Source organism: Saccostrea echinata, unplaced genomic scaffold, assembly GCF_033153115.1.
Source record: "Saccostrea echinata isolate AGI-Se365-2 ecotype Australia unplaced genomic scaffold, CSIRO_AGI_Sech_v1 ptg000010l, whole genome shotgun sequence".
In the NCBI taxonomy this organism is placed as follows: Eukaryota; Metazoa; Mollusca; class Bivalvia; order Ostreida; family Ostreidae; genus Saccostrea; species Saccostrea echinata.
The window spans coordinates 1,610,514-1,638,452 of NW_026889759.1; the positions used below are offsets into that span (position 1 = coordinate 1,610,514).

Sequence of the window (27,939 nt, forward strand, 5' to 3'; positions counted from 1 at the left end):
AAGGTGTATTTATTTTGTGCGTGTTAAAAATTAAACAATTGGACGAAAGCACCGTGCGTCAACATCGCAGTCTATAGAAGCGTATCAAAGATCTCTTTCACGCATGATCCAGGGCCGCGTATGAATATTCATTACTTCTTAGAGTACCATTGTGTTGGATGAATGAAAACTGTAGAAGAGCTACATGAAATTGTATTTTTGTGTTGTTTAGTGTAACGATCTTTATCATTCATGACGATTTCTTTAACATGGTAAGCAATTTATTTATTTATTTTTTGCATGGCAAACATAAACAACGTCCTGCCGGTTGTGAAAGTTGTGCACAGGACAAGCATTAAACTTTTCCCCCCGGTGCTTACATGATTGACCTGGGCCGAAGTAAATTGTTTCTACTTGATTTATTTCTTTATTTTGTAAAAAATGTATATTTCAGTTTTTTCTTGCCCCATGACAAGTAAAATTACTTAACTTTCTGATAGTTATTAAACGATAAATCCGCAACTCCATTGTTCAAGGAAGCTGTTACTAAATATAGATTCACGCGTGGTTGTAAACACAAACCACGTTGGGAGGCTGTCATGATATTGACTCGCCAACTTCCCGATAAATGTGGATAAATAGGGTACATACGTAACACGAACTGTCTCTAAATAGTCACTTAGTAGAACTTCATAACTGTTATAACCACATCCAGGCTTGATAGGTGTGTTTCATTTTATTTCATCAATAATATTATGTCCAGGAAAATTAATAAATCAGCATAGAAGTTAAATACATTATGTATCTGTTAAGTAGAGTATCTAAAATCTATTTGCTTTTATGTGATTAAATGACAATGAAAGGGAATAAAACTTTATTATATCACAATATTAACACAATCTCTCATATCTGTCACAGACTTATAACTTCACTGAGATTCTGGCCATACATTAATGTCTGTCAGTTTCTTCTCTTGAAATGTTAATAATAATAATACATTAATGAATCAGAATTTAAAATAGAAATATAAAGAAACCTGGGTTTCGAAATTACCTTTTTTAAGCACTAGCTAGTCCACATGGACTTAGAATAGTGACTTCCAATTTTTACTAGTCTGTAAAGCATTTCACTAGTCCACCCTCCATCAGATGAAAATGATAACATGTTGATGATACTCCTTCATGTGTGCTGTTTTGACCCAGACTTTGACTTACTTGACTTATTCCTATATACTCCATGGGGAGCAATTAACAAAACTAAAATTTGGACTAACTAATTCATATATAGCTACGGAAAAACCTTTTTGCAGCATATCAAACATGATTTTACTTAATTTTGTTTACTAATTACATTCATAATTGATTTAAAAGTGGTGATATTTTTTTTTGTGAAAAACATTTTTTTCTTGAATGTCAATATAGAGTGACAGTAAGTGCCACAAAACAATTTCAAAAAAGGAATAACATTGAAACTAAATTTTCTTAAATTATGAAAAAGATGTTACATTTAAGGAAAGATTTGATTTATATTAGTATTCAAACAATTATAAGAGAAAATCACTGCAAGGCATTTTAAAATAAAAAATAAGTACTACTATGAAATATTTTTCAAGTATTTCTATGTATGACTTAATGTTTTCATGTGAAATTTGTTCCAGAATACATCACTTTCCTAATCACTTCAGCACTTTAAACCTTACACTTGATTAATACATGTTGAGATATTCATAATTTTAACACGGGGAGAATCTTCCATAGTTAAATCTGCTATATAGAAATATTTCATTCCTGTATGTGAAATGCAGCTTTGAACAAAGTTTTATGCATATATGTGTATACATAAAAGATAAAGATATTTAGAATATGGTAAAATATCCTGCATTTGTTTTTCTTTAAAAAAAAATGTGCTGTCAATTAAAAAAGTTTAAAAATTATGCAGTTTAGGGGTATTAGTCTTACCCCTGACCTCATTTAAAGGTAACTAATTGACAACAACTGTAATTGTTTTATGATCAGTGTATTTTAGCATGAAAGTATTACACATTTACCAGATGTGTCACAACACTAATTTCTATTTAACCTTGAAGATATGATCTCTTGTTGATTCCAACTGCAGTGAGAATTAACAGCTTTAAAATGGAGAGAATACTTTAGATTTACATTTTTTCCTCTAAATAATTTAATGAAGATGAATTTATGAAAGAAATTGAAAAAAAAAATGTAAGACTACTAAACCCACCTCCCCTCTCTTTTTTGAAAATCTGGCAAAGTTTTAATATTCCACCCCTGTCTCCTCTAGGTTAATTGATCTTTGCAATACACATAAGCACACATTTGATTTTCATTATTAAGTTCATGCAAACATTAAGAAAACCTTTTGGGGAAAAAAATTACTAAGATAAAAACAAAGTCAAGATTTATAATTGAACTTTACTACTTCGTACTGACTAGTGCTTTATAAAGTAGAAAATGCACATTTTCTACTAAACTTGGACTAACAGACATCAGCTAATTTTGAACCATGAGAAGAGAAATATATTTAAAAATGTTGCTCTGAAGAACAGCAGGGTTACACAGGGTTGTTCCTAAGACCTGGGGTTGGGGAATTTCCCTGCCTATAATGGTGTTATCCCCCAGTTACTCTTTTTCCCTCTCAACCCCCTGTTAAGGGAGGAACCCCAGAACCTCTTTTACCTTTTTAATGTCCCCAGGTATTTCAATTCTTAGGGACAAGCCTGGTCTCAATTAGACATATTCAAAATATGAAAGTATCCCTAGTATAATGATCCAAGTTTGTACAATTAAGTCAAGGCCCCCATGACTTGGGTGGGGCTTCTGTGGGAGATCAAATTTGTACATGGGAATTAATAAGAAAAGATATACAATTTTTTTTTTCAAAGAAGATATATAAAATAATTTTTTTTCAAAGAACATGAAGGCATATTAGCTAAATCTGCAATTTTCCCTATATGTAATAAAGATTGTCCACTAGATCATGACTCTTGGGGTTTAAATGCAGTCACAATAAGGCATGTAGGTTTTATATGGAATATATAGGAAAAATATTTATAGAACTTCTCAAGAACACAGGAACTTGGGGTATGGACCCCCCCTTTCGGAGTTTCCATTTTTTTTTTCTTTTTAAATCTGGGGTCGAGTCACCTTTTTCCTATTTTTGTATTCTAATATACACTGTATGTTATCAATAATGTAACTCTTTTGTCTCTATAAGCTGTTTTTAAATATATCGTTTTCGACTGATACATAAAAAGAGAGAAGGCTTGCAACTCTTTTCTCATCGTCTGCCTCACCTCGCTTAAACTTCGCCTGATTATTTATCGAAAGAATAAGGAAACATGGAATATGCATATATCAATTTTCATATTTCCATTTAATTTTTATGTGCCCCCGATTTGTAAATATTTCGATTAAATCACCTGCATCTAGGGTAAATTTTGTTGATGTGCACCAGCTGGGACGGAAGTGCAATAACGGTAACTCTAACTTTATAAATGTTCTGCATTAAAAAAAAATTCCAGGCTTTGCAATAACAATATTGTAAAATTTGGTTGTCAAGGTCGTCTGTTAAAAGTTAATCTTCGTCCATTAGAATTTGCTAGTTAAAGTTATCTTGTTATTCACAGAACTTACCGTTACATGCTACATGAAGAGAAAATTCGGGATTTATTCCTTCTCGCATTTAATGTTCCGAATGACATTACACGTAATGATGATACCCGAAAATACCGGGCACTTCCGTCCCAGCTGGTAATATGAAAAGGAAGAAGAATGTATAACGAATTTATTGATATATGCATATTCCATGTTTCCTTATTCTTTCGATAAATAATCAGGCGAAGTTTAAGCGAGGTGAGGCAGACGATGAGAAAAGAGTTGCAAGCCTTCTCTCTTTTTATGTATCAGTCGAAAACGATATATTTAAAAACAGCTTATAGAGACAAAAGAGTTACATTATTGATAACATACAGTGTATATTAGAATACAAAAATAGGAAAAAGGTGACCAGATTTAAAAAGAAAAAAAAATGGAAAGGGGGGTCCATACCCCAAGTGCCTGTGCTCAAGAACAGCAAGGATGCATTTAGTCACATTACTTAATGTGCATGCATCCTGATGCTCTTGAGCATCTTTGAATTCTTGTCCCAGGAGCTAGGGCAGGGCGACAGTAGGGGACTGAAATTTGCATCATATTGGAAAAAAAATTGATGAACAGCAAGGGCACAGTTAGTCATATTGAAATATAAGCATCCCAATTTAGATAGATTCAAGTTTGCCCTCTTGGGGCTAGAACTGGGCACAAAAGGAGGTCAATTTTGATAGGGGAAAAAATCTTCACAAGATGATGAGGGCCACAGTGACTTGGGGGAACACCGAGGCCTATAGGTCTATAGTTGTTTTGTTTCAATACAGACAGTCATATTTGATGTCATTTGATTATTTTAATATTTGGTTCATTCCACTAAATATGTCAGCTGAAAATGTTTATATATTTAATTCATTAGGCAATTATGATGATAGAAAATTATGTGCCAACTAAGTGTAAACTTCTATAATATATCTGGGCCACATACTTCTGGCCAGTGCCTTCACTTACCATTTTCTGCTCTGGACCAGGGCCGAAAATGTAACTAAAGTTAGTGGACCCCCCTAAGTAAAAAGTTATTCTATTCAGCAGTAACCCAATAAAGTTTTTTTAATACTTTTTCATTAGATAATTTTTTTCTCAGACTTGTAATTCACTTTTACAGTATTTAAGGATTTAACTATAAAAATGTATTTCTGTGGTATTTTTGGCATTTGTATTGATTTTTAAATTTAAAATACATATTGCTGAATCACTCGTGATCAATGTTTTGTTTTATTTTGTGTGTGTTTGTCTTTTTTTTAATTTTTATTTTTTTTTGATTGGTATATTCATTTTAGGCAAAATCTACACTTCTCTCTCTTTCTCAGCTGATTTTTTCGTAATTTTTACAAAAAAAAATATTTCTGAATCACATTAGTCTAGTTTGTCTTTTCTGCACAAAAAATGAAAAAAATGACCTTGCTTATGAAAGGGAAAAGTACATATTTTTCCTTCTTTTTTTCTTTTCTTTCCTTGGTTCATAAAACTTAACTGAATGATTTTTTCTGATACTGTACAAAGAAGTTAGGAAATTATATATTTTACAAGATTAGGGAGGAAAAAATCATGTGCATGATGCATCCAACAGTAACTTGAAATTTCAGAATAATTTAATAAAGTAGAAATTAGGCCAAATGCAATATGAAGTCTTTTCTTTTAGTTAATGATATGTTAGATATGCTCAGTTACATTTAAAAATTCAGCAATATTTGACAAGTAGATCAACATAAAACATATAAGTAGTATGCTATTATTAATTTAAAATATGATATAAACTTGAGCACATCTGTGGAATAAGTTAATAGCTGGAGGGCAAACTTTCATCAGGATTTTCACACCTGACATTATTCATGGAAGATCTATGGTTGTATTGGTGTACAAAAATGAAACCTAAGTTATTATCAGTCTAGGTAATGTTCACAATTTTGTCCTACACTTGAAAAGTTTTAATCCTTTTTAAAGTTCCTGTAGGAGATCACTTGATTGTTGCATGAGGGCAAAGCGACTTACATTAGCCAGATTATTTCATTATCAGGCTGTAGGTAGTATAGCAGCATTTTGTCACTGTGTTGGATTTCTTTGTGTATGATTGGGTTATTTGGTTCTACGAGTGGTGTAGGATAGGCCCTCTTGAACTTTCTGTCTGGCACGACTCCAAAGCATTGTGAAGATTTTCGGTAGTTTGATTTTTTTTCCTCTGCTGAACACATGCATTAAATTTAAAACACACTTACCTATCAATGTAACATCATAATGTCAAGTTTACTTGTAACATCAGGAAAAAACAGCACTACTTAAGTAATAATAGACAGAATCAACTCTTACAGTAGCAAGTACTTTCAGAAGTTATAACAAAGACAGGGAAATTTTAATTAATGCAGAGTTGGCACATTTTATTTTAAATGAGGGAGGGGAATCATTTGTTCTTGATTTAAAAATTCTTTTTAAGTCTATTTCACAACACATTGGACACAACGTCCCATAGGCAGTAAGGCTCACCTGTTAAACACAGATTAAGCATCTTAAGGCTATATGGTTGTTATTCTGCAGCTATTTAATTCAAATGGGTCATGCAAGATCTGTCCCTTTAGGGGACATGATCAGAAATTTAAACACTGTATGCAACTTTTAAACCACTGGATTGATGTTCATTCGCAATTTTGTTCCAATTCTTCTGACTTTAAGAAAAATTTTGATGATGCATGTGAAGTGAGCCAGGATATATTTTTTATGTGAAGAGGGTTTGTTCTTTCACAGAGATGGAAGGGGGGGGGGGGGGATTGTGAAATTCCATGACCATCCATCTTTAAGGATTTGTCTCATTAGGTCAGTTCCTAGCTTATCTCAAAGAATGATATTCAGTCAGTCTATGCGAAAGTCACCGGACCGTCGGTTTTTACCGGTAAAATTTGGTTCGGGTCGGTAAAAAAATTCAGGATACAGGACCAAATGTCCGATGAAAAAATAAGGCCTAAAAATCTGAATTTACATGTTCATATGGTCTTATTTTCCACACATATCCTTTATTCGATCCATTTAGCAGTAATGCATGATTAATTTTAATCTATATCAACCCTGTCATGATCGGTTATTTCTAATTCGAATTTCCTCTGTCATGGAATATAGATCTATAGATAGGTCATACGTAGATTCGGTTTGGAGAAGAAAAAAAAACATGCTACAGGATTGCAAGGCAAAAATTAGTCCAAATCATAGTAACACTGGATTTAGTAGATTTCAAGTTTGTAAAAGAAAGTTCCTGGGACAAAAATGAAGATACAATAAAGATACTTCTGATTTTTTTTTTAAAGATTAATTTCAAGAACAACAACATAGGTAATCAAAGATTACGAAGCTCACCTCGACGAATGTTATCTACATGTAAGGCAAATTTCACATCATATTTTTTTTCTAGTTAGGGTACATCCCAAGATCAATATCCATGCAAGTTTGATTTAATTATAGACCTGCATGCTCAAAAAACTTTTGACCTGTTTAGTAATCAAGAAAATTTTGGTCAGTTCCAACATCCAAAGCAAGTCTGGAAGTTTTCATCCTTAGATGCACCATCTATGCAAGTTTAATCATAACAGGCCATAATATTATATAGCTACTCCAAAAAAATTACCCTGGTCACTTATCTGGAAATTGTACGTCAGATTCAGAATCCAGGGCAAGTCTGGAAGTGTCCATCCCTAGATACATCATCCATGCTAATTTGGTTAAAATATGGCTAAAATTCACTCATGTGGAAAATCTAGGTCAGATCCAGCATTCGAAGCAGGTTGGTTAGTGTACATCCCTAGATGCATCATCCATGAAAGTTTGGTCCAGGTAGGGCTTACAGTTACCTGGGAACGAGACTACTCCTAAATCTAAACCTGGTCTCACATGTGGAAAATCTAGGTCAGATCCAGCATCCGAAACAAGTGTGGTAGAGTCCATCCCTGGATGCATCATCTATGCAAGTTTGGTCCAGGTAGGGCTTATAGTTACTTGGGAATGGACCTGCTCCTAAAATTTTAACCTGGTCACTCATCTGGAAAATCTAGGTCAGATCCAGCATCCGAAGCAAGTGTGGTAGTGTCCATCCCTAGATGCATCATCCATGCAAGTTTGGTCCAGGTAGGGCTTATAGTTACTTGGGAATGGACCTGCTCCTAAAACTTTAACCTGGTCACTCATCCGGAAAATCTAGGTCAGATCCAGCATCCGAAGTAAGTGTGGCCATGTCCATCCCTAGATGCATCATCCATGCAAGTTTGGTCAAGGTAGGGCTTATAGTTACTTGGGAATGGACCTGCTCCTAAAACTTCAACCTGGTCACTCATCCGGAAAATCTAGGTCAGATCCAGCATCCGAAGCAAGTGTGGTAGTGTCCATCCCTAGATGCATCATCCATGCAAGTTTGGTCAAGGTAGGGCTTATAGTTACTTGGGAATGGACCTGCTCCTAAAACTTTAACCTGGTCACTCATCTGGAAAATCTAGGTCAGATCCAGCATCCGAAGCAAGTTTGGTAGTGTCCATCCCTAGATGCATCATCCATGCAAGTTTGGTCCAGGTAGGGCTTATAGTTACTTGGGAATGGATCTGCTCCTAAAACTTTAACCTGGTCACTCATCCGGAAAATCTAGGTCAGATCCAGCATCCGAAGTAAGTGTGGCCATGTCCATCCCTAGATGCATCATCCATGCAAGTTTGGTCCAGGTAGGGCTTATAGTTACTTGGGAATGGATCTGCTCCTAAAACTTTAACCTGGTCACTCATCCGGAAAATCTAGGTCAGATCCAGCATCCGAAGTAAGTGTGGCCATGTCCATCCCTAGATGCATCATCCATGCAAGTTTGGTCCAGGTAGGGCTTATAGTTACTTGGGAATGGATCTGCTCCTAAAACTTTAACCTGGTCACTCATCTGGAAAATCTAGGTCAGATCCAGCATCCGAAGCAAGTTTGGTAGTGTCCATCCCTAGATGCATCATCCATGCAAGTTTGGTCCAGGTAGGGCTTATAGTTACTTGGGAATGGGACTTGCTCCTAAAACTTTAACCTGGGACGCCGACGCTAACGCCGACGCCGACACCGACGCCGACGCCGACGCCGGGGGTATAGCATAAGCTCATCTCGACTTCGTCGAGGTGAGCTAAAAAGGAAATATAGTGCAATCATCACTTTATTGAATATGTGTAAGTCTTGGCCTATAGTGTGAGAATAGAGCTGGGGCTAGAAAAGAGATGAATTTTACATGGCTTAATTGTTCAGGCCAACAGGAAGTGATTCTTCTGTAACTTCTGTTTCTATTCAAGTTTTCAAAATGCAGTGCATCTTATAGAATGTAAAACAAGGCCATTAGCCTGTTTGATTTTTCATCTGTTGATCTCATAGATGATGATGCAAAATTTGAAGTCACCTTTGGAAATATTCATATTATAGGATCGGAATTTCAGATCATCTATTTTGTTGTTACTATCATGAGTGAGTTATGTTCTTTAAAAATCACAAGTCATTAAATGTCTAACCTGGAAATATGATGTGTCATTTTATCATTAAAGTTTAAAGGTGTCAATAAAAAAAATCATTTAATATTTACCGGTACATGAAATATTGAAAGATACCAATTTTATTATATTCGGTGAAGCTGCAGTTAATGAAATGTAAAGGCAAATTCTCTGTCTCAAAATTAGCTTTAAATAAGAAAAAAATAAAAAAAATCCCTGCATCTGTATCCTTTTTTTTTTTTGTCCACCCCAAAGTCATATTAGTTTTTTTCCTTGCTCAAAGGTACAACTTAGAGCAGAAATTTTATTTTATTGAACTAGGTTTACAACTGTTGAAATACTCTGCAGATAACTAGAGTATGATGCAGTACCAATAACTTCATTGGTTAGAGGTAAAACAACCCTCTCTCCCCCCCCCCCCCCCCCCCCCCATTTCCGAAAAAAGAAAAATTAAGCAACACAAAATCCCACTTGTAATAAAATATAAAGTTGAAAATAAGGTATCGAAATTTGTCATGTTTGCATTTATGTATTTATTTTGCAAATCTTTATCATTTAAGGCATCAGGACATAAAATTCATTTCAATGTCTCCACCCAGTTTTAAATCCAAAGAAGTAACTAAATGCCAATATCATTAGTTCCTAATTCTAAGAGAGATAGATATTTAAATATTGCATGATTTGTGTGGATTTCTTTTGTGCAGTGATCATATAGAGTGTGTAATTGAAGTTGGCGCAGCATTAACCCTGTAGGGCTGGTATTTACATGGTCTGTTTACCTGGCCTTTGTGTTGGCAGTCCGCTACCTGTCGGTACAATAGATCCTCTATCTAGCAAGCTAGTTCATGAGCCATCAGACCTGATGAATTTTTCTTTCCTAAGTGGATCAACATTTTTTTGACCTGACTTGTTATGGCAAATAGAAAAAGGGTGACTTTACAAACAGCTACAGACAAAATTTTTATTTGCAAACTATAAGTTCAGAGTTCAAAGGTAAAGAAAGGTTAAAAAATCTTTCAGAGCCATACATATTTATGAGTCTAGGCTGTCACAAGAAAGCATTATTGATTTGAAATAGTTAGGCTGGCATTGTCATCGCTCACTTAAGTTTGTGTAGCAAAGGTATTGATACTTGGTACACAGGTGATTATGTTGGAACGAGGAGGAGGTGAAATCTATGCCAACAATCACGACATGCTGATTGCTAGCTCAAATGCCGTGAGTATAGTCAGTCGCATTGACAGTCACATAGTGGAAAAATAGAAAATCGCTGGAGGGATTATTATCTATTAGTCCTGGTACACATAACACGCTTGAAACAATTAGCAAAACGTTTGTATTAGAAAGTAAAATGGAATTATTTAACAAGGATAAGGTGTAAGAACACAGATTTGTAATTGATGTCCATTGAGTTGACTTTTGACAGGATTCAATGGAATGTAATTTTTTTTTTTTTGGAAGACTCGTAAACGAATTTTGCAAACAATTTAGATTTGCAGGTCTTTATTATAAGAATGACATTAATTAAGTGCTTGAAGATGGAGCACCATTGAAAAGCTAATGGTTGTTTTTTCGTCGTAAATATTTTCATTTTCTTTCTTTTAATTTTAGACATTAATTGACTTGTGATGTCATTAGATGTAATGATGGAAGAAAAAAGTTGAACTTAACATCATGGTATTTGTGTATTCTAGCAAATTGGGTTTTGTTCGTTTTTTAATTGCAAAAATGATTTTAGTATTTTTAGATTGTTTACCTTGATTTTGTTTTACATCAGATGGTGGGAAGTTTCTAGCTAGGCTGTAACAATGACTAAAAAAAATGTACAGTACAATAATTAAATAATGTGCTATTTAAAAAAAAATATGATGATAAACATTCATAAGCATTTGAAAGAATATTCATAAATACGACTGATAATTTTTGAAGAAAGGAGCAATATTATACCTTTATTAGGGATTCATCCCTAAATTGATTTTTATTCCAGAAAGCTTATAGCAGCAGCAAAATTGTCATTCTTTACATAAAGGATCTTCTTGGAAATACCATTTAATTTTCTCGATAAGATTTATAAAACTAGGTGCATTAATTAGTTGCATTAATTAATTGCATTAATATATATTATTCTGTAATCTCCATGTTGTGTAAAGTAATGAATAGTCAGTAAATAAGTAAATGAATTGAATTTTATTTAAATATTATTACATTTTGTAAATAAAATTCAGGAATGCAAATTTCAAAACAACTAACTCCTAGGTTACAGGTAAGTTACAAAATGTGGTCAGATTAAACTTTCTTGTACAGACTATGACAATGGCATAGCACGAACTTGTTATTTGCTATGTAAAATTGATTAGGTCACTTTCAAAAATCCACATTCTTTCATAAGAAATGAAATAACGAGTTTTTTTTTTTTTGTTTTTTTTTTAAACTACTTTTCATCTTCTCTTCATCAGTGTAACATTTGCACACTTTTGTCTTCTTCCCCAGGAGAGATTACTCTTTTTTAACCAACCTCAGTTCAATTAAGGCATATTATTATTTATTTTAATTTGAATGAAAGAATCTGTGTCATAAAGAGTGTTGTATGTTGAAATGGGGGAGGGGATGCTAAAGTAAGGTAGTATCAATTGAGAGACTTTTTGTGTAGACCACTTGACAAAATTTATAAAATTTAAATTCTGAGAATTTCAATTTTTTCACATTCAGACTGTGTAAAATAAAATGATCAAGACTACAGTCATATTGCTTTGCAAGCATCATTATGTAATGTAGATACAAGTCTGATTAAATTGTGGCCATGGGGTCATGTTAGGCCAGAAATGTAGTAGGCAGTTTAGCAGATAAATTATTTCTTTTATCAACTAGGCTAAAATTTTAAATTGAACAGGTTCTTATAGTGAAGACTGAACTTTGGTTAAGTGTTGACTGCACTATCTAACCATTTGAGTTTTTAGAGCAGTCGAATCAGCTTAGCAGTTAGATGGACTTCTAATAAAGTTAGCCCTAGAGTCAGTGACTTTGGGATATAACTGAAAATAATTAATATTTTGTTTTATTGAAAGGTACTGCACCGAGGGACAACTATATATGTTTTCTAAATAAATGAAATCAGTAAAGAAACTTAATACTTTTAATTTTTAGTACACTTTTAGGAGAGTGCATACAATTCTTCTGAAACAAGGGAATTTCTCAAGTGATTTGATTGTCTCTAAATACTTGTCTGCAAAGAAAATTGTTTTGCTGAAGCAGAGGGAGAAAAAAAATCTCCTCAAGGCAGCAACAAATATAAGGGGTCAAGGGTTGAAAGCTTTCTGCCGAAATATCTAGACACATCACCAATCCAGAAAAGTTGCATTCCTCTAGTTTATATTCCATGGAAAGATACCAACTACACAACAAGTTTTGGCTGATTAAGACATTACAAACTTTAATAGAAAGGCTCCAATCATGCCAGTTTGAGGTTAAAATTTTGATTCATATCAGATTGGAAAACACGGACATTTAGAAAGCATTCTTATAGTTTTTATTACATGCTGAAAATTCAATAAATTAGGGAGAGTTTTAATTAGAGAATTTTTTTTACAAAAAAAGTTTCCTGCAACATGAAATATTGATTATACCCATATCTTATAAATGTCCATTGCATAGATTTTTTTTTTAAATCTCTATATTTATATTATTAATGTGAAATGCTTAAGTCATGTTATTCCTCAAATAATTGAAATAATGACAGCAAAACATTTTCTTAGATACCAATTATTATTCAACTTCTTGTGGATTTTTTCCCTGAGAATTTCTAAATAATTCTATCTATAGGTTATGCAAATAAATTTAGAAGTTCACATATCTAACAGTACATGTATATTTTTAAAACAGTTAGTGACACTGTCATTTATTGAATGGGGGAGGGGATAACTGTGATGTTTTTAGAAAACAGAGTTGGAAACTTTTTCTATCTTTTACGTAACATAAATATTAAAAAGTTTGAATTATAGAGATCTGTTCATGTTGGGCTGCTTTTTAAAACTGCTAAATTATAAGTAAATATAGGATTAATATTATATATATGTTCGGAAATTTGGTGGCAGGTTTGTAAAGAATTTTAGTTATTTTGATAAATTCTGGTGATTTTAATTAAGTGAGTATAATTGTTTTGTAGGCATGCTTTCTATGTGGTGTGAAGAACTTGGACGACTTCTTCTGTTAAGACATCAAAAGAATCGAACACCCGACTCTAAATCACCAGGCATGCATCCTCAGCTACAGCAGAAACCAATGCCTCCTATGGGCCATGGGTGAGAATTTTTATGTACTTTATTTTTTATTTGAACACTTGTAATCTTGTTTCATTGTCATTCTGGCAGAATTTTATACAGTTAGTTTTGGTATTTTGAAATGGTAATAAGAATGCAGAATTAAACAAAATGTTGTACAGTAGTGCACTTGTACTGGTGTTGGGGTTTTAGATTTAGGACATGGAGATGGAAGTATAGTGTTGAAAGAAAGAAGCTAGGATTAAAGGAGGGCATTTAAAAAAGAGGAATTGGTTAACAGGTTAGGACTGCAGGAGAGAGTTATCCCCTCTAGTAAGAGGGTGAAAGCAATCATAGTTATTGTGATATCTCTCCAAAACTTCTGTTGGGTACTAACTTGCCATTTTAAATAGGTTAACAAACTAAGCTGAAAGTGAGAATGCCCTTCATATGTGTATGTTTTTAGGTCAACTGAGTCACTCAGGTTACTGTCCGTCATTGTGCATTGTCTGTCAGTTGTAAACTTTTTAACTTTTAGGTTCTTTTCTTGAACCGTTGAACCAATATCAACCAATTTTGGTATATAAAATTTATGAGCAAAGGGGAACAAACAGTGTGAATTTCATGATTTCTGCACCCCTTGGGCCTGAGGGGTGGGACCAAAACCATCAAAATAAATGCAGTCTTCAAAAATTTTCTTTACTACTGCACATCATGCAGTTAGTTGTTGGCATGTTAATAATAAGCATTGAGTTCCCTACCAAAATCGTGAAATTCATGGCCCCGGGTCAAGGGTTCTGGTGTTGGGCTAGGCTCTATTGACCTATAGTAAAAAAACTTAAATTCTTTGAAAATCTTCTCTGCTTCTGAGAATTAATGCATGGTGATAATGAACAAGGATGCCTCTTTCAAAATTGTGAAATTCTTGGCCCCTGGGTCAGGTTCTGGTGTTAGGGCAGGGCTCTATTGATCATATAGTGAAAATGCATTAATACTTTGAAAATCCTCTTTTCTGCTCCTAAGGATTTTTAGCAGACAAAGTGCATGGTTAAGGGTGCATCTTCCAAAATTATAATTCATGCCCCCTGGGTGAGGGATTCTGGTGTTAGTAGGGTTTGAGCTAAGTAAACTATGTATGTATTGTTGTTTTAAGTAATAATGTATATAGTTTGGTTTGCACATACAAGCAAGTAAAGAGATCTACTCTGAGTTGTTGCCGATCAGTACCAGACTATTTTGTTAATCCCTGATCATCCTATTTCTCTTGTTTTGGGGCACCATATCTTCATCTATCAGTTTATTTTGTTTTATTATATTCTCATTAAATTGCCATTCTATGGATTCTTACAGTATTTTATTATTATACTCAGTTGACAGTTAAGGCCCTTTGGCTTGTGGCAGTCAGATGGGTTTGATCACTGGTGGCCAGATAGCTCAGTTTGTAGAGCACATAACTGAATATTCAGAGGACCCAAGTTCGCATCCCGGTCTGGTTCATTGCATTTTTCTCCTCTCCTCTTAGAGTCCAAAATCAGTACAACTGAAAATTATGATTTTAATAATTTATCACTTATAAATCAAAAGAATTAATGGACTGGGATAGGAATATTTAATTATTACTTAATCTTTTTAAATTTTAGTGTTCTATCTCTCCTGTTATCTTGGCCAGTACTTAAGGATTATTTAGGTTTACTGTTTTACAATCATTTTTTCTTTAATCACAAGAACATCATACAATTTGTATTATATCTGATGATTTCTAGTTGGCCTACACTAGTCTGTTTGTTTAGCTGTGATATCAGCTATTTGCTTGGTGTCCTTTATGGGAGAGATGATGACTTTTGTTCTATTTCTTGGTGTCCTCTATAGGAGATGTGATGACTCTTGTTCTATTTCTTGGTGTCCTCTATAGGAGAGATGATGACTTTTGTTCTATTGCTTGGTGTCTTCTACTGGAGATGTGATGATTCTTGTTCTATTTCTTGGTGTCCTCTAAAGGAGAGATGATGACTTTGGTTCTATTTGCTTGGTGTCCTCTATAGGAGAGATGATGTCTTTTGTTCTATTTCTTGGTGTCCTCTATAGGAGAGATGATGTCTTTTGTTCTATTTCTTGGTGTCTTCTATAGAAGATGTAATGACTCTTGTTCTATTTCTTGGTGTCCTTTATGGGAGAGATGATGACTTTTGTTCTATTTCTTGGTGTCCTCTATAGGAGAGATGATGACTTTTGTTCTATTTCTTGGTGTCTTCTATAGGAGATGTGATGACTCTTGTTCTATTTCTTGGTGTCCTTTATAGGAGAGGTGATGACTTATGTTCTATTTCTTGGTGTCCTCTATAGGAGAGGTGATGACTTTTGTTCTATTTCTTGGTGTCCTCTATAGGAGAGATGATGACTTCAGTTCTATTTCTGGGTGTCCTCTATAGGAGATGATGACTTTTGTTCTATTTCTTGGTGTCCTTTGTAGGAGAGATGATGACTTTTGTTCTATTTCTTGGTGTCCTCTATAGGAGAGATGATGACTTTTGTTCTATTTCTTGGTGTCTTCTATAGGAGAGATGATGACTTTTGTTCTATTTCTTGGTGTCCTCTATAGGAGATGTGATGACTCTTGTTCTATTTCTTGGTGTCCTCTATTGGAGAGATGATGACTTTTGTTCTATTTCTTGGTGTCCTCTAAAGGAGAGATGAGGACTTTTGTTCTATTTCTTGGTGTCCTCTATAGGAGAGATGAGGACTTTTGTTCTATTCTTGGTGTCCTCTATAGGAGAAATGTTGACTTTTGTTTTATTTCCATAGGAGAGATAATGACTTTTGTTCTATTTCTGGGTGTCCTCTATAGGAGAGATGAGGAGTTTTGTTCGATTTCTTGGTGTCCTCTATAGGAGAGATGTTGACTTTTATTCTATTTCTATAGGAGAGATGATGTCTTTTGTTCTATTTCTTGGTGTCCTCTATAGGAGAGATGAGGACTTTTGTTCTATTTCTTGGTGTCCTCTATAGGAGATATGAGGACTTTGGTTCAATTTCTTGGTGTCCTCTATAGGAGAGATGAGGACTTTTGTTCTATTTCTGGGTGTCCTGATCTTCTTTGCTGAGGAGGAAGTAAACTTAATCATGATTGATTTCTTACTAGAGATGAGTTTACTGTAGATGCTGTAATCATTATCCATGCTTCTGTTGATACATAGTCATAAATTTTACAAGTTCCTGTAAATCTGATTCTTGGAAAGCATCAATATACATTAAACAAAAAAATAAAGAAGTATTAGTTGGAGTTAATTAAAATGAATACAGTAAGCCATGATGGTTTTTGTAAATCATATCTTCTATCAAAAGTCAAAGCTTTGGTCCTTTGCAGATATATCAAAGTGAATGTCTTTGGAGAGTAAGCAATCAGTTGTAAAGTAGTAAATTTGTCATATGATACTGGAAGTTTGTTCCAACTACTGTTCAACATGTTCCTCAGTAATATATAATTTTCCCCAAGAATTTGTCATTAAGTATAGTTTCTTAAACAAGTTTACTCACAAAAAATTGAGGTACCTTTCCAGAGGATGCTGTTTCCTATTGGAAATCACTTGAAATGCTAATATCATAATTTTTGGCATATTTCTCTTTTGAGCCATTTTGAAAACAGTTTAGAAATCACAAGAAGATGATAATTTTTCATAACTTTTATAAATACCAAGATCGAGATACAAAACAGATATTCAAGGAACATGTCTGACTTTAAACACAATTTTTTCATGTAGAAATGTACCAAACTTGTGAATTGTTTATGTTACGGTAAAGGATTGATTTATATATACATACACAAATATTATTTATATGAGCATGAAAAAAAATAAATGCCATAAAAGAAGTATTTAGTCTGATTTTCAAAAAAAAGCCATGTGTTACATGAATGTCTTCATACTGGTATCAGGCAATCAATTTTTCATACGTTAACAAAAATCAATCCACAACACTGACTGCCAGTGTATTGATCAGAGAAAGATATGTATCCATTTGCAATAATAGGGTTAAATTACTTACAGAACTCAGGTCTAGAGGTAGAAAGAAAAGAAAGGATTTGTTAACATTGATAACTACATGATGATTGAAGGGGGCTTTTTTGTTATTAATTAAATCTATCACTAAAGTTGCATGAAAGAATGGCTTAGTGGCTTTACTAATAAAATCAACTACTGTAAAAAATTGAAAATATACAAAACATATTTAAGTAGATATTTAAATATCTACAATGGCATGGAAATTATGAATCATTACTCATTTGTTAGTGTAGTGATATAAATGTCTGTTGGGACGAGGACCGCTTATTGTCTTGTATTTATGTGTAGTTTGTCACAGCCAGTAAGGAGAGGGAGAACTAGAGATTTTATATCACTAATTCTCTTGCCAGAATCAATTTGCATTTTGTGTTTAAAAAAAAAGTCATTTACGTTTTTCTCTTAATTTCTCTCATGCTACATGTAACTGCTTCAAACCATCAGTTTAAATGACAGCACTGTAAGTAATTTTAATATATGTTAATTAACTAAATGTGTGATAGTGTTTCTCTGAAGTCGGTATTAGAATTGTGTCAGTAATATAACTCCTCCACATTGAAGTTTTCTAAAACAATTATTAAAGCTACAACTGAGATTGTTCCTGTTCATTCTGTCCTGATTCGATATTGTGATTGAATGCACTGAGCTTCACCACCTTGGAGCACAACAAGGCATGACGCAGTGCTAAAACACAATAGGAAGGAAATAGATTTGACCTCCATGCCTGGACTAATAACATATCGTTTGACTTCATGTAAAGGGAAATCACCTGAGAATATTTAGTCTCTCTTAGTTAGTGGCTCCTAAATACTTTATTTGGGCTATGATAGCACTAATACCTACCAATAAGTTTTATAGTGGGTTTACTAGGTCATTGAAGGATAAGTCTTTAGAATTTTAACTGATAAAATTGACTTACAAATTATTATCTCAATGGACAGTGTCTTATATATATGCCCTGCAGGTGTTTTCTGAAGTTTGGTGTTAACGTACAGAATACCTTCGTAAACAAACTTGATTTGCCATTTAAAAGTATGTTTTACCTGGTGTGTGTTTGCTGTGGAGTAGGTCAACTAAAACTAACAGCAGTGCTGTGCACTGGTTGTTATTCCTGACATTGATTTTCCCTTCTGGAGCCTCTTGTTTCTGTAAAAACAAGGCAGATTGAGCTAGGCTGATCATGTGACCAGCTTAGGATGAACTGGGATGGCTGATAAAGGCCCTGTTAGACTGACTGTGTAGTGTTATAGTTAGGACATGTACATGGAGTTGTAGAGTAATCTCTAGTGTTTACACTTGTGTGACAATGGCTGACTTCGTACACTGATAGACTGGACACTCACTGGTATAGACAATGGTGCCTGAATTAAACACCCAGCTGAGACAGTGATTCTAGGAGAGGATTAACTTAGCTCTGTTTGTGTTTAGTGTGTGTGTTCAGATTTTTTAAACAACATTTGACAAGAAAAGAGATCTAAAATTTCCAGGGGTGGTTGGAATCATTTAACAATGACTTCAGGTCCTGGTGGGGAATGGCAGCCCCAAGTGGCAACAGAGCTTCAGATAGCAGTTCAGACTGAGAGGTGTGTTGTATAATGTAATTGCTATTGGATTTCTTGCACTATGTTTCACAAAAGGCAGGTAAATTATGATGATATTAGAAACACTTAGTAGGTCAAGAATCAGGATTCCTTGAGGGCTTGTTAAGCTGTCTGGTGGTGTGAACTATAGGAATATAGGTTTATAAGGGCTATGTTCAGATAATTTTGAAAGGCAAAAAATAATTTTGAAAGGCAGTAAATAAGTGTAAAGGATTTTAGGGTTTCTGATGTAATGATGATTTAATGACATTTTAAGGTTTGTATGGATGATAACAGTACACAAATATTTACCTTCAAGAATAATTAAGAAATAGTAAACTGTTTTTCTCAGTGGATTTTTATCACACATAATAAACAAAAACATTGATCATGTAGATTATTGTGTTTATATATCTTTCCGACAGTGATCCTAATGGTGGTTGGATGCCTGGAAATCAAGGTCCACCTTCCCTCTCAGTGGTGACCACCGTGTGGGGGATGACCCAGTCTACACAAAGTGGTCCCTTCAACCACAGTACTCCAGGATCAGGGTACACTAATACCACAATGTCCTCAACCAACTACACACAACAGCCTCAAGGATTCACAGGGAATCAGATGCAAAAACCTCCATATAACATGGGACCCATCACAAACAGGCGGGACTCTGGGGGGTACAACCGACCAGGGTAGGTGTCTGATAGCTTTAAGACCTAGAAAAAAGAGTCTGTCTCCTCTAATATGACTTGCCTATACTTTTATAATCCCAAAGTGATGTTCTTTTCTGAGAGAAAAGCATAGAAAGATGTGCTATCTGATGTATTTTTATTTTATTTTTTTTTTACAACATTTGATAAGTTATTGTGAGGATAGTTTTAGTATGGTAACAGACATTTTATAGTTGTGATATTTATCTGGAAAGTTGAAATACCTACAAGTATTTTTGGGAAGAATAACACAAACCTCATCTTTGATTGAATTTGTTTTGTTTTTTGTTTGTTTGTTTTTTTTTTCCCCGCAGAAGACTATTGTTTGAAAAGCTTACCTACCAACCCTGATATTTTTTTAAAAGATTGTAAAGGAAATAAGCATATTGTTTTCCATACTTATGCAATAGAAGGGGTCATCATTTAATTATTAGGGTTTATATGTTGATAATTTATGCTTAGAAGTTAGCAGTGAGGCATATGGGGAATACATATAACCATGTAAAAAAAAAAAAAAATTTAGGAAATTAGGATGAGGTGGGGAGAGTGGCATTTCCACTAGGAAAGTTACCTAATTAAGCTAGTGGCTACAAGAGAGCGGTTTTTCTTTCCTTTAGGAGGGAGGGAAGAGAGGGGTAGGGGGTAGCGAGAAGGAGGAGGATTAAGGATGCATGGGTACTTGTACAAGAACATGTTTCTAAAAATGAGAGAAAACAATTATACAAAGTATATAAAGAAAAACTTCACATTTATTTGGTTGTTGTACTGTAGAAACTACAAATTTGTGTGAAAAAGAACATCATGATCAACTTAAAAAAAATAATCATTTTGGTGTAAGTAGGACTTTGACCCATTTTTAGGATGCAATACATCTTCATGAAAAAAAGAGTCTGGAAGTATTCTATGGATAATTTGAAATGTAAAAGAAAAACTATATGACAAATGTCAAATAGAAAAAAGGGTGTGAATTGATCCAGACAGAAAGTTACATGTATAAATCTTGAAACCATGACAACCGCTATCATAATCATATAATATATATTTCAAAATTAAAGACAACAGGATGGATGTGTTTAGTCATCAGTAAATAGTGGTATTAGGATATTAGTCACAAATCACTCACAATGATGGAAGAATTCAATCAAACGCTTCGTACTTCATCTGACATTTATACTGTTACTATATATTATAGTTGGTTTCGAATGAAAGCATAAGCTTTGTGAAATGAAAGCATGTATGGAATAACCAGGATTTTCATTTTGTTTCAAGTGTCTCTGGAGATTTATTTGTAAATAGTTTAACTTTAGTAAGTCTTGTGGCACATATAAATATAATGAAGTATTGTCAGGTTTTTGTAAAAATATGATATTCTTAATTTTCTTTTGAGTGTGTCTTCTATTATTCAGGGAAAGGGGGAGGAGGGGAGGGGGGCAGGCTTTGGTCAAAAAGGGACAGATCTGGTTTTGTTGCTAGTTAGGGAGAGGTGAAAAATATGGAAGCCATCTATGAAGATTTACATATCCAGTTTTGATTCATGCATTTTAGAGTAATAATTGTCTTGTACAGGTATCCTCCTACTCCAAACACACCAGGCTCTAACACGCCAATATCAGGACACAATGAGTATCCAGGAGGCCCAGGGATGCCACAGGGAAACCCAGCCCTATCTGCAGCATTGGTTGCGGCAGCAGCAACAGCAACTGCAACTGCCACAGCAACTGCTAGTATGGTTGCCATGCAGGATCAGCAACAGCTCAATATGCAAATGAATATGAATGGGCAGTATCCACCACAGATGCCAGTAAGACTTGTTTTCTTCTATCATAATTGTACAGATATGATACAAGTTTGTATAGAGACAGGAAAAGAGTCATTTGCAGTGGTGACAGAAAGTTTGCAAGTATTTACTTGAGTCCTTCCTGATACCAGTGCACTAGAGCTTTGCATCAATTTGATATTGTGAAGCATTATGCCAATAGGTTATTTATACTCTACAGACACTTGTATCAGTCTTGTATACAGTTGTCACTAACTGTAGGACTTGCTTCCTGTTTCAACAAGTTTTTCACATCTTTGATTAAAATGTGGAAGTAAATATTCATGATGATAAAATTTTAGCTGTCTATGAATTATGAACTCTTTTTCCACAAAGATTAACATCCATAGCAGAGATTTGCAAATGAATTATGATCTTGACTTGTTGATGAATTTACAAAATCCGTGAACATTTCTTTAGGTTCAGAATCAGTTTAATCAGTATCAAGGGATGCCCCAAAGAGGAGGACCCATGAATATGGGTCATGGGACAGCACCAGGCCCAATGATGAACAAAGGCATGTACATGCGTCGTACCGCTCCTTATCAGAATCCACAGATGATGAAAAGGCAGGTCACTGGCAGTCAGCAGTACCCTAATGGAGCACAGGTAGTGACTTCTTGGAAAATAATTTTACACAAAAGTAGAAAAGAGCGGAGAAATCATGTAGATTTGTATGTGTGTATAAGTGTGTATGTGTATGAATAAATGACATTGATGTATTTACTTCTCCAGTATGGCCCACAGTACATAAACCAGCAACAGTATCCAAACAAACCTCAGTACCCCCCAGCCCAGCAGCCTCTGCCTTCCCCAACCTATGGTCCTCAGCAACCAGGAATGAGGCCCAGTGCTCCACCTCACTACCCAAATGGTCAGAATCCATACATGACAGGCCAGTACCCCCCACAAGGCAGACAGCTCCCTCCCCAGGGTCCAGGATATGGTCCCTCCCCTCAGTACAGTAATGGACAGCAGAACTTACAGGTACTTTTATGAGTTCATCTAATTGAAAAAAAAATGTCATCAGAATTTTTTATAAACTATATTTATGACTTGATGACACAATTAGATTCCATTGCAGTCCTCCAACATGAGTTATCCTCACTCACCTTTGCCTGGTAACCCCACCCCACCCATCACACCAGGGGCAGTGCAGCCTCCCTACCCTGGGCAAATGCAGATCAAGAAAGGTGAAGTATTTTGTCAGTAGATATAATTATAATATTGGTTTTATGGAAGGGGTACTTAAATATTACATGTAGATTTGCCATACAGTGTAACTATGATAAATGAGGAAAGTCAATGACATGAGTTGGTGGAGTTATCTTGAAACAATAGATGTAATTTAATGAAAGTTTGCACCAATATTGCTAAGGCATTTCCTAATAATTGCACTAGGGTAACATTATGAAATGGTGGAAAATACTCTTCGAATTGTTGGAGGTGATGCCTTTATAATGCATTATGACAAAAATTGGTCCATGTCAAGCATATCAAAATTACAATTTCTAAGAGTGAGGATAGAAATTGCAACCAAAGTATTAACTTCAAGGCAACTCAGTCCAGTGCATGTACCAGTACATCCTAGGACAATTTTCAGTTTGATATAATTTTAAGTAAAACAATGGCAGATTCCATTGTACCTATATCAATAGAAGTTGAAATGATCTTGACACTCAGATACATAAGGAAAATATGCTTTGTATGTAATTTTACACAACTTTTGTGACTTCAGACCCTGAGGAATTACGCCTGACTTTCCCAGTCAGGGATGGTGTAGTGTTGCCTCCATTCCGTTTGGAGCATAACCTGGCAGTAAGCAACCATGTCTTCCACCTCAGAGATTCTGTGTATCAAACCCTTATGTGGAGGTTTGTATGTTATATAATCTTACTGACATGTTTCTGTTAGGTTTGCTTTAAAAGTAAATAACAAATTTCATTGAATTTTTGGGAGATTTTTCTGTTCAAAAAATCAACTGCAATGAAGTGTCTTTCAAAAAAAAATTAGGCAACTTGAGAACTATAAGTAGATCTGGATCATTTTTTTTTTCAAACTTTGATTTAAGTTTAGTATGTAATTTGACAACCCCAAAAAAAATGATAACGCATGGCCAAAAAGAATTGGTTGATAGAGGTATTCACTTCATGAATGCCTTCACAAGGGAGACAACTCTTAAAAACTATTATAATTTTCCATTTCAGATCTGACCTTGAATTACAGTTGAAGTGTTTCCATCATGAGGATAGGCAGATGAATACTAACTGGCCAGCCTCAGTGACTGTTAGTGTCAATGCTAATCCCCTTAACATAGAGCGGGGAGAGAATAAGACCTCCCACAAACCACTGTACCTCAAAGATGTTTGCCAGCCTGGCAGAAATACCATTCAAATCACAGTCACAGCATGTTGTTGTGTAAGATCACATTACATTTATTGATCCCAAATATCTTATTTTTAATTTAAATTTTATTCACTGTATAAGTAGAATTTTTAAATGACACATTTCTAGCTATTTGTCCTTAAAAAACCTGGCATAATATTGAGCGAAAAGTAATTTTACCAATTCTATGGTATCAAGAAAGATAACTATTACCGGTACCTCTAAAGCTCATTGAATTGTTAGTGATATTTGATGTTAGTGACCTAATACTCTCATTAATAATGCCAAAATTGAATCCTCACCAAAAATTCTGATCATACAATATACATCAGTGTCCATTTGTTTTTTCTGTAAATCCTAAAGATTCTCTTGATGTTTTTTTTTTTAGTCTCATCTTTTTGTGTTGCAATTGGTTCATCGTCCAAGTGTGCGGTCGGTACTTCAGGGCCTACTGAAGAAGCGTCTTTTACCTGCAGAGCATTGTATCACGAAAAGTAAGTACATCCCGAAGGCTATCGTTAAAAGAATTTCATTTAAAGTACTCTCATACTGAAACCTGTGGTCATTCAATGGGAGGAGTAGTACTTGAAGATGAAATTAATTGCAAAGATTCATAATTTCCTATACAATACATATTGCAGTATGATAGATTTCAAAAAGAAAGGGGAGAATATCTTGATTTAAGCATCATTTTGTTGTTTGTTTTTTTTTTAGTCAAAAGAAATTTTACAAGTGTGACAAGTAACAACAGCATAAATAGTGAGGATGGAGTCGAGCAGACAGCTATTAAAGTATCCCTTAAGTGTCCAATCACATTCCGGCGAATTATGCTTCCTGCTCGGGGACATGAGTGTAAACATATACAGTGCTTTGATCTGGAGTCGTATCTTCAGCTGAACACAGAACGGGGTTCTTGGCGGTGCCCCGTGTGTAGGCAAGTTCTTATTGTCACTTTGGCCAAAATGGAGCAACAAAGTTAGCTAGGTAAATATCCAAAATCATCAGAAGAATTATATTTCAATTTTGTTCTTGATTACAGTAAAACAGCATTACTGGAGGGTTTAGAGATTGACCAGTACATATGGGGAATTCTTACTAACCTTCAGACAACAGAATTTGAGGAGGTCACAATTGACCCCATGGCAGCTTGGAAACCTGTGCAGCATAAAACTGCAGTAAAAGAGGAGGATACAGGTAGGTTTCAAAATAGTTAATTTAGCATGAATTGAATGAACTCTTTTGGATTTAGCTTTCATGATTAGAGTTTTTGATTGCATGCTAAAGTGCAGTGTACACAGAAACAAATTTGTACCAGATTTTTTTTGGTTGTTGAAAATTTAGTGATACACGGGTAATAATGTTATGAAGTAAAACACAGTTTTAAAAAAAAATTGTTTAAAGATTAAGGCACCTGTATGAAAACACAGAGACTGAAGAACTGGATGAATTATATATTTGTAAATGTTTTAGGAGATAACTCCTGTGGTGGTCGATGGGTCAAAGCAATGTCCCCATCAAGCATGCAGCTACCAACCATGAGTACATGGGACATGATGGGGGGTGGCAGACAAGCTGCATCACCTTTTACCATGAACTCTGGCCAAGGTATGTATAACTGAAACTCAACATGTAAATGAAAATAAGGACTATGCTTCATCGCAGACTAATGAAATATTTTATCTACAGGATCACAGTATCCAGGAATGCCAAATGAGAGCATGCCAAATGGACCAGTCAGTACAGGATATCCCCACCCAGGTCCCCCCTCAGACTATAGTTCCCCTCTCACACATATGTCAGAGAGCATAAACAATATTAGTAATGGAAATTCCATGAACAGTGGAAATTCAATGAACAATGTGCCACAAAGTGACTCCTCTTCTCAAATGACTCACAATGCAGGACAGTTTGTCCCAGTGTCCGGGGACCAGGGAATGCCCACTTTAAGGCACCCTGACCAAAACAATATGAACAGTCATATGACTCCCTCCAGCCAATCATCACAAAGCATGAGTAATGGCAGCCATCAACTTGATCACCAGTCACCTCCTAGCAATCAGAATAATACGTCAGGGGCAGATAACTGCAATTCAATAGAGGATATCAATTTGGACCCATCTACTATTATGAATGATAGTCAGAGCAACAATTTAGATGTGAGTGATATAATGTCATTTGTTTTATAATCAGCTTATACAAAAATTGAAGCTACCGAGATTCTTAATGTTGTTTTCTACATCTGAGATTAAAATAAAAATAAAGATTTGTGAGGCATACATGATGTTGTATATATTTTACTTTCTGACAGATTTGTATTTTGGATGCTATAAGAAAAAAGTAAATAACCAACAAAATTATTCTATTTTAGCTCCAGCTAGAAAATTTTGGTGATCCTATTGAACTGTTATCGTATTTGGGACCACCTGAGAGCTCCGGGAGTGACTCGCCTGGAACACAGAACACAAACACAAATAACAGCAATTCAACGTCCACAAACAATCAAACCTCAACCAGTGCCAATAGCAATAATGATGATTTGTTGGCTCTGTTTGAATAGCAAACTAGTATGAATCTAAGTATTTCAAGAGCTGTTGTGACAAGGAACAGAAAAGACTGTTGTCAGTGAAGCCACCTCTGTGTAATTGGCCAGTTGTCTTACAGATCTGCAGTGTGGAGGATCAAACTTCAGATTTTATTTCTCTACTTGCTTTGTCATATATTTATTGATACTGAACATCAACTTGCCTGGATTTCGTGTTATACTTCATTTGTATCACTCTAACTTTATGGAGGGGACCATTCATCCCCACCCTAAATCTCTTCATTAAAATGCAGCCTTTTGTGGGCAGCATAACAAAATAAGTCATGTGATATCCACATATATCTGATTTGTTTACATTTTTGAAAGTTGTCCATTGACAGCATTCTTTGGTCAGACTTTAAGGCTCCTGTAATGTAATGGGAGGCCTCAGTTTTGAATAGGCAGCAAATGACATAAAGAGTTTCTGTAGTTGATATTTGTATGTTTCTGAGGAAGTTCTACGCCATTTTCTGTCTTTGTTGACTGCTCTCAACACCTTATTATGTGCTCATTATTTTTTCGCTGCTCATTTGTAATTTTACAATATTTTAGAAAGCAAATTTTGTTTTCATACAGATACAGTGATTTTGATTTGAAAATTGGGGTTGTAAATTTTGTTTCTTCAGGTGGAACTTCTGTAATGTACATGTGTATATTTTCCTCTGTTATTTGTGTCTTCCTTATGTTTACTGCAAAGTACATCACATGCAATACAAATTACAGGTGGCTCTTGGAAAAACAGCTGATTTGTGATGCACTAGCCTTTTGTATGCATAACTATGAACTTAGGTATCATAAATTCCTTTTAGCATAACAATGATGGACACTGTTTAGAAGTTTTAGTTCAACACAAATATGTCTGATAAAAACAGCTTATGTAACCCAGAACGCAAGTTGATATACAGTATTATTTATATGTATTTGTAGTGCAAGTTATAAATTTATGCATGCAAGGGTAACATGCAAAGATTTTGAAGCAATCAACCCTTTTTTTCATGGTGTAATTGGCAAATTTTGAATGTGCAATATCAGAAAGAAACTTTTACTGTTTACCTTTATTTTGCTGTAAAGTATTTTTTTTTTAGGTCTAAAAAATTGGATTTATCCCTATGGAAAGACAGTTTGGTTGATTATTTTATACAAATAGGTTGCAGGAAATGTTTGCCTGAAACCTCCATGACAGCGTTCTATGTTGGAATTTTAGGCACACTTTTGTAATCCTAGGGAACATTTCAGCCTTCTTTGACAAGCTGTTTACAGAATATAATTGTCTTAATTTAATTTTGTATAATATTTATTAATAGTTATTTAAATTTTCATGTTATGAAAATGAATCATGTCCATGGCAAATATTCTTTTGTGTCCAAGTTCCGAAGTAGGATAGAAATGTACATAGATTATATATATTATAAATACAGAATATATGTTATGTTTTATA

General features: G+C 34.6%; 1 protein-coding gene across 3 annotated transcripts; it reads left to right on the forward strand.

The window, feature by feature from the left end:
• Nucleotides 1-107: 107 nt before the first annotated feature.
• On the forward strand, nucleotides 108-27,939 carry LOC133184116 (zinc finger MIZ domain-containing protein 1-like). Of its 3 annotated transcripts, none has more exons than XM_061318974.1 (15): nucleotides 108-251; nucleotides 13,284-13,419; nucleotides 19,438-19,701; nucleotides 21,286-21,520; nucleotides 21,956-22,144; nucleotides 22,271-22,522; nucleotides 22,620-22,728; nucleotides 23,274-23,409; nucleotides 23,743-23,953; nucleotides 24,309-24,414; nucleotides 24,635-24,854; nucleotides 24,960-25,114; nucleotides 25,391-25,525; nucleotides 25,607-26,076; nucleotides 26,289-27,939. In XM_061318974.1, exons 2-15 carry the CDS (start codon nucleotides 13,286-13,288, stop codon nucleotides 26,475-26,477), a joined length of 2,805 nt encoding a protein of 934 aa, XP_061174958.1. In that variant the 5' UTR covers nucleotides 108-251; nucleotides 13,284-13,285; the 3' UTR covers nucleotides 26,478-27,939. The 3 variants fall into 3 exon arrangements, with proteins under 3 accessions (XP_061174958.1, XP_061174959.1, XP_061174960.1); XM_061318975.1 differs by lacking the exon at nucleotides 108-251 and adding an exon at nucleotides 10,204-10,339; XM_061318976.1 differs by lacking the exons at nucleotides 108-251; nucleotides 13,284-13,419 and adding an exon at nucleotides 18,605-19,015.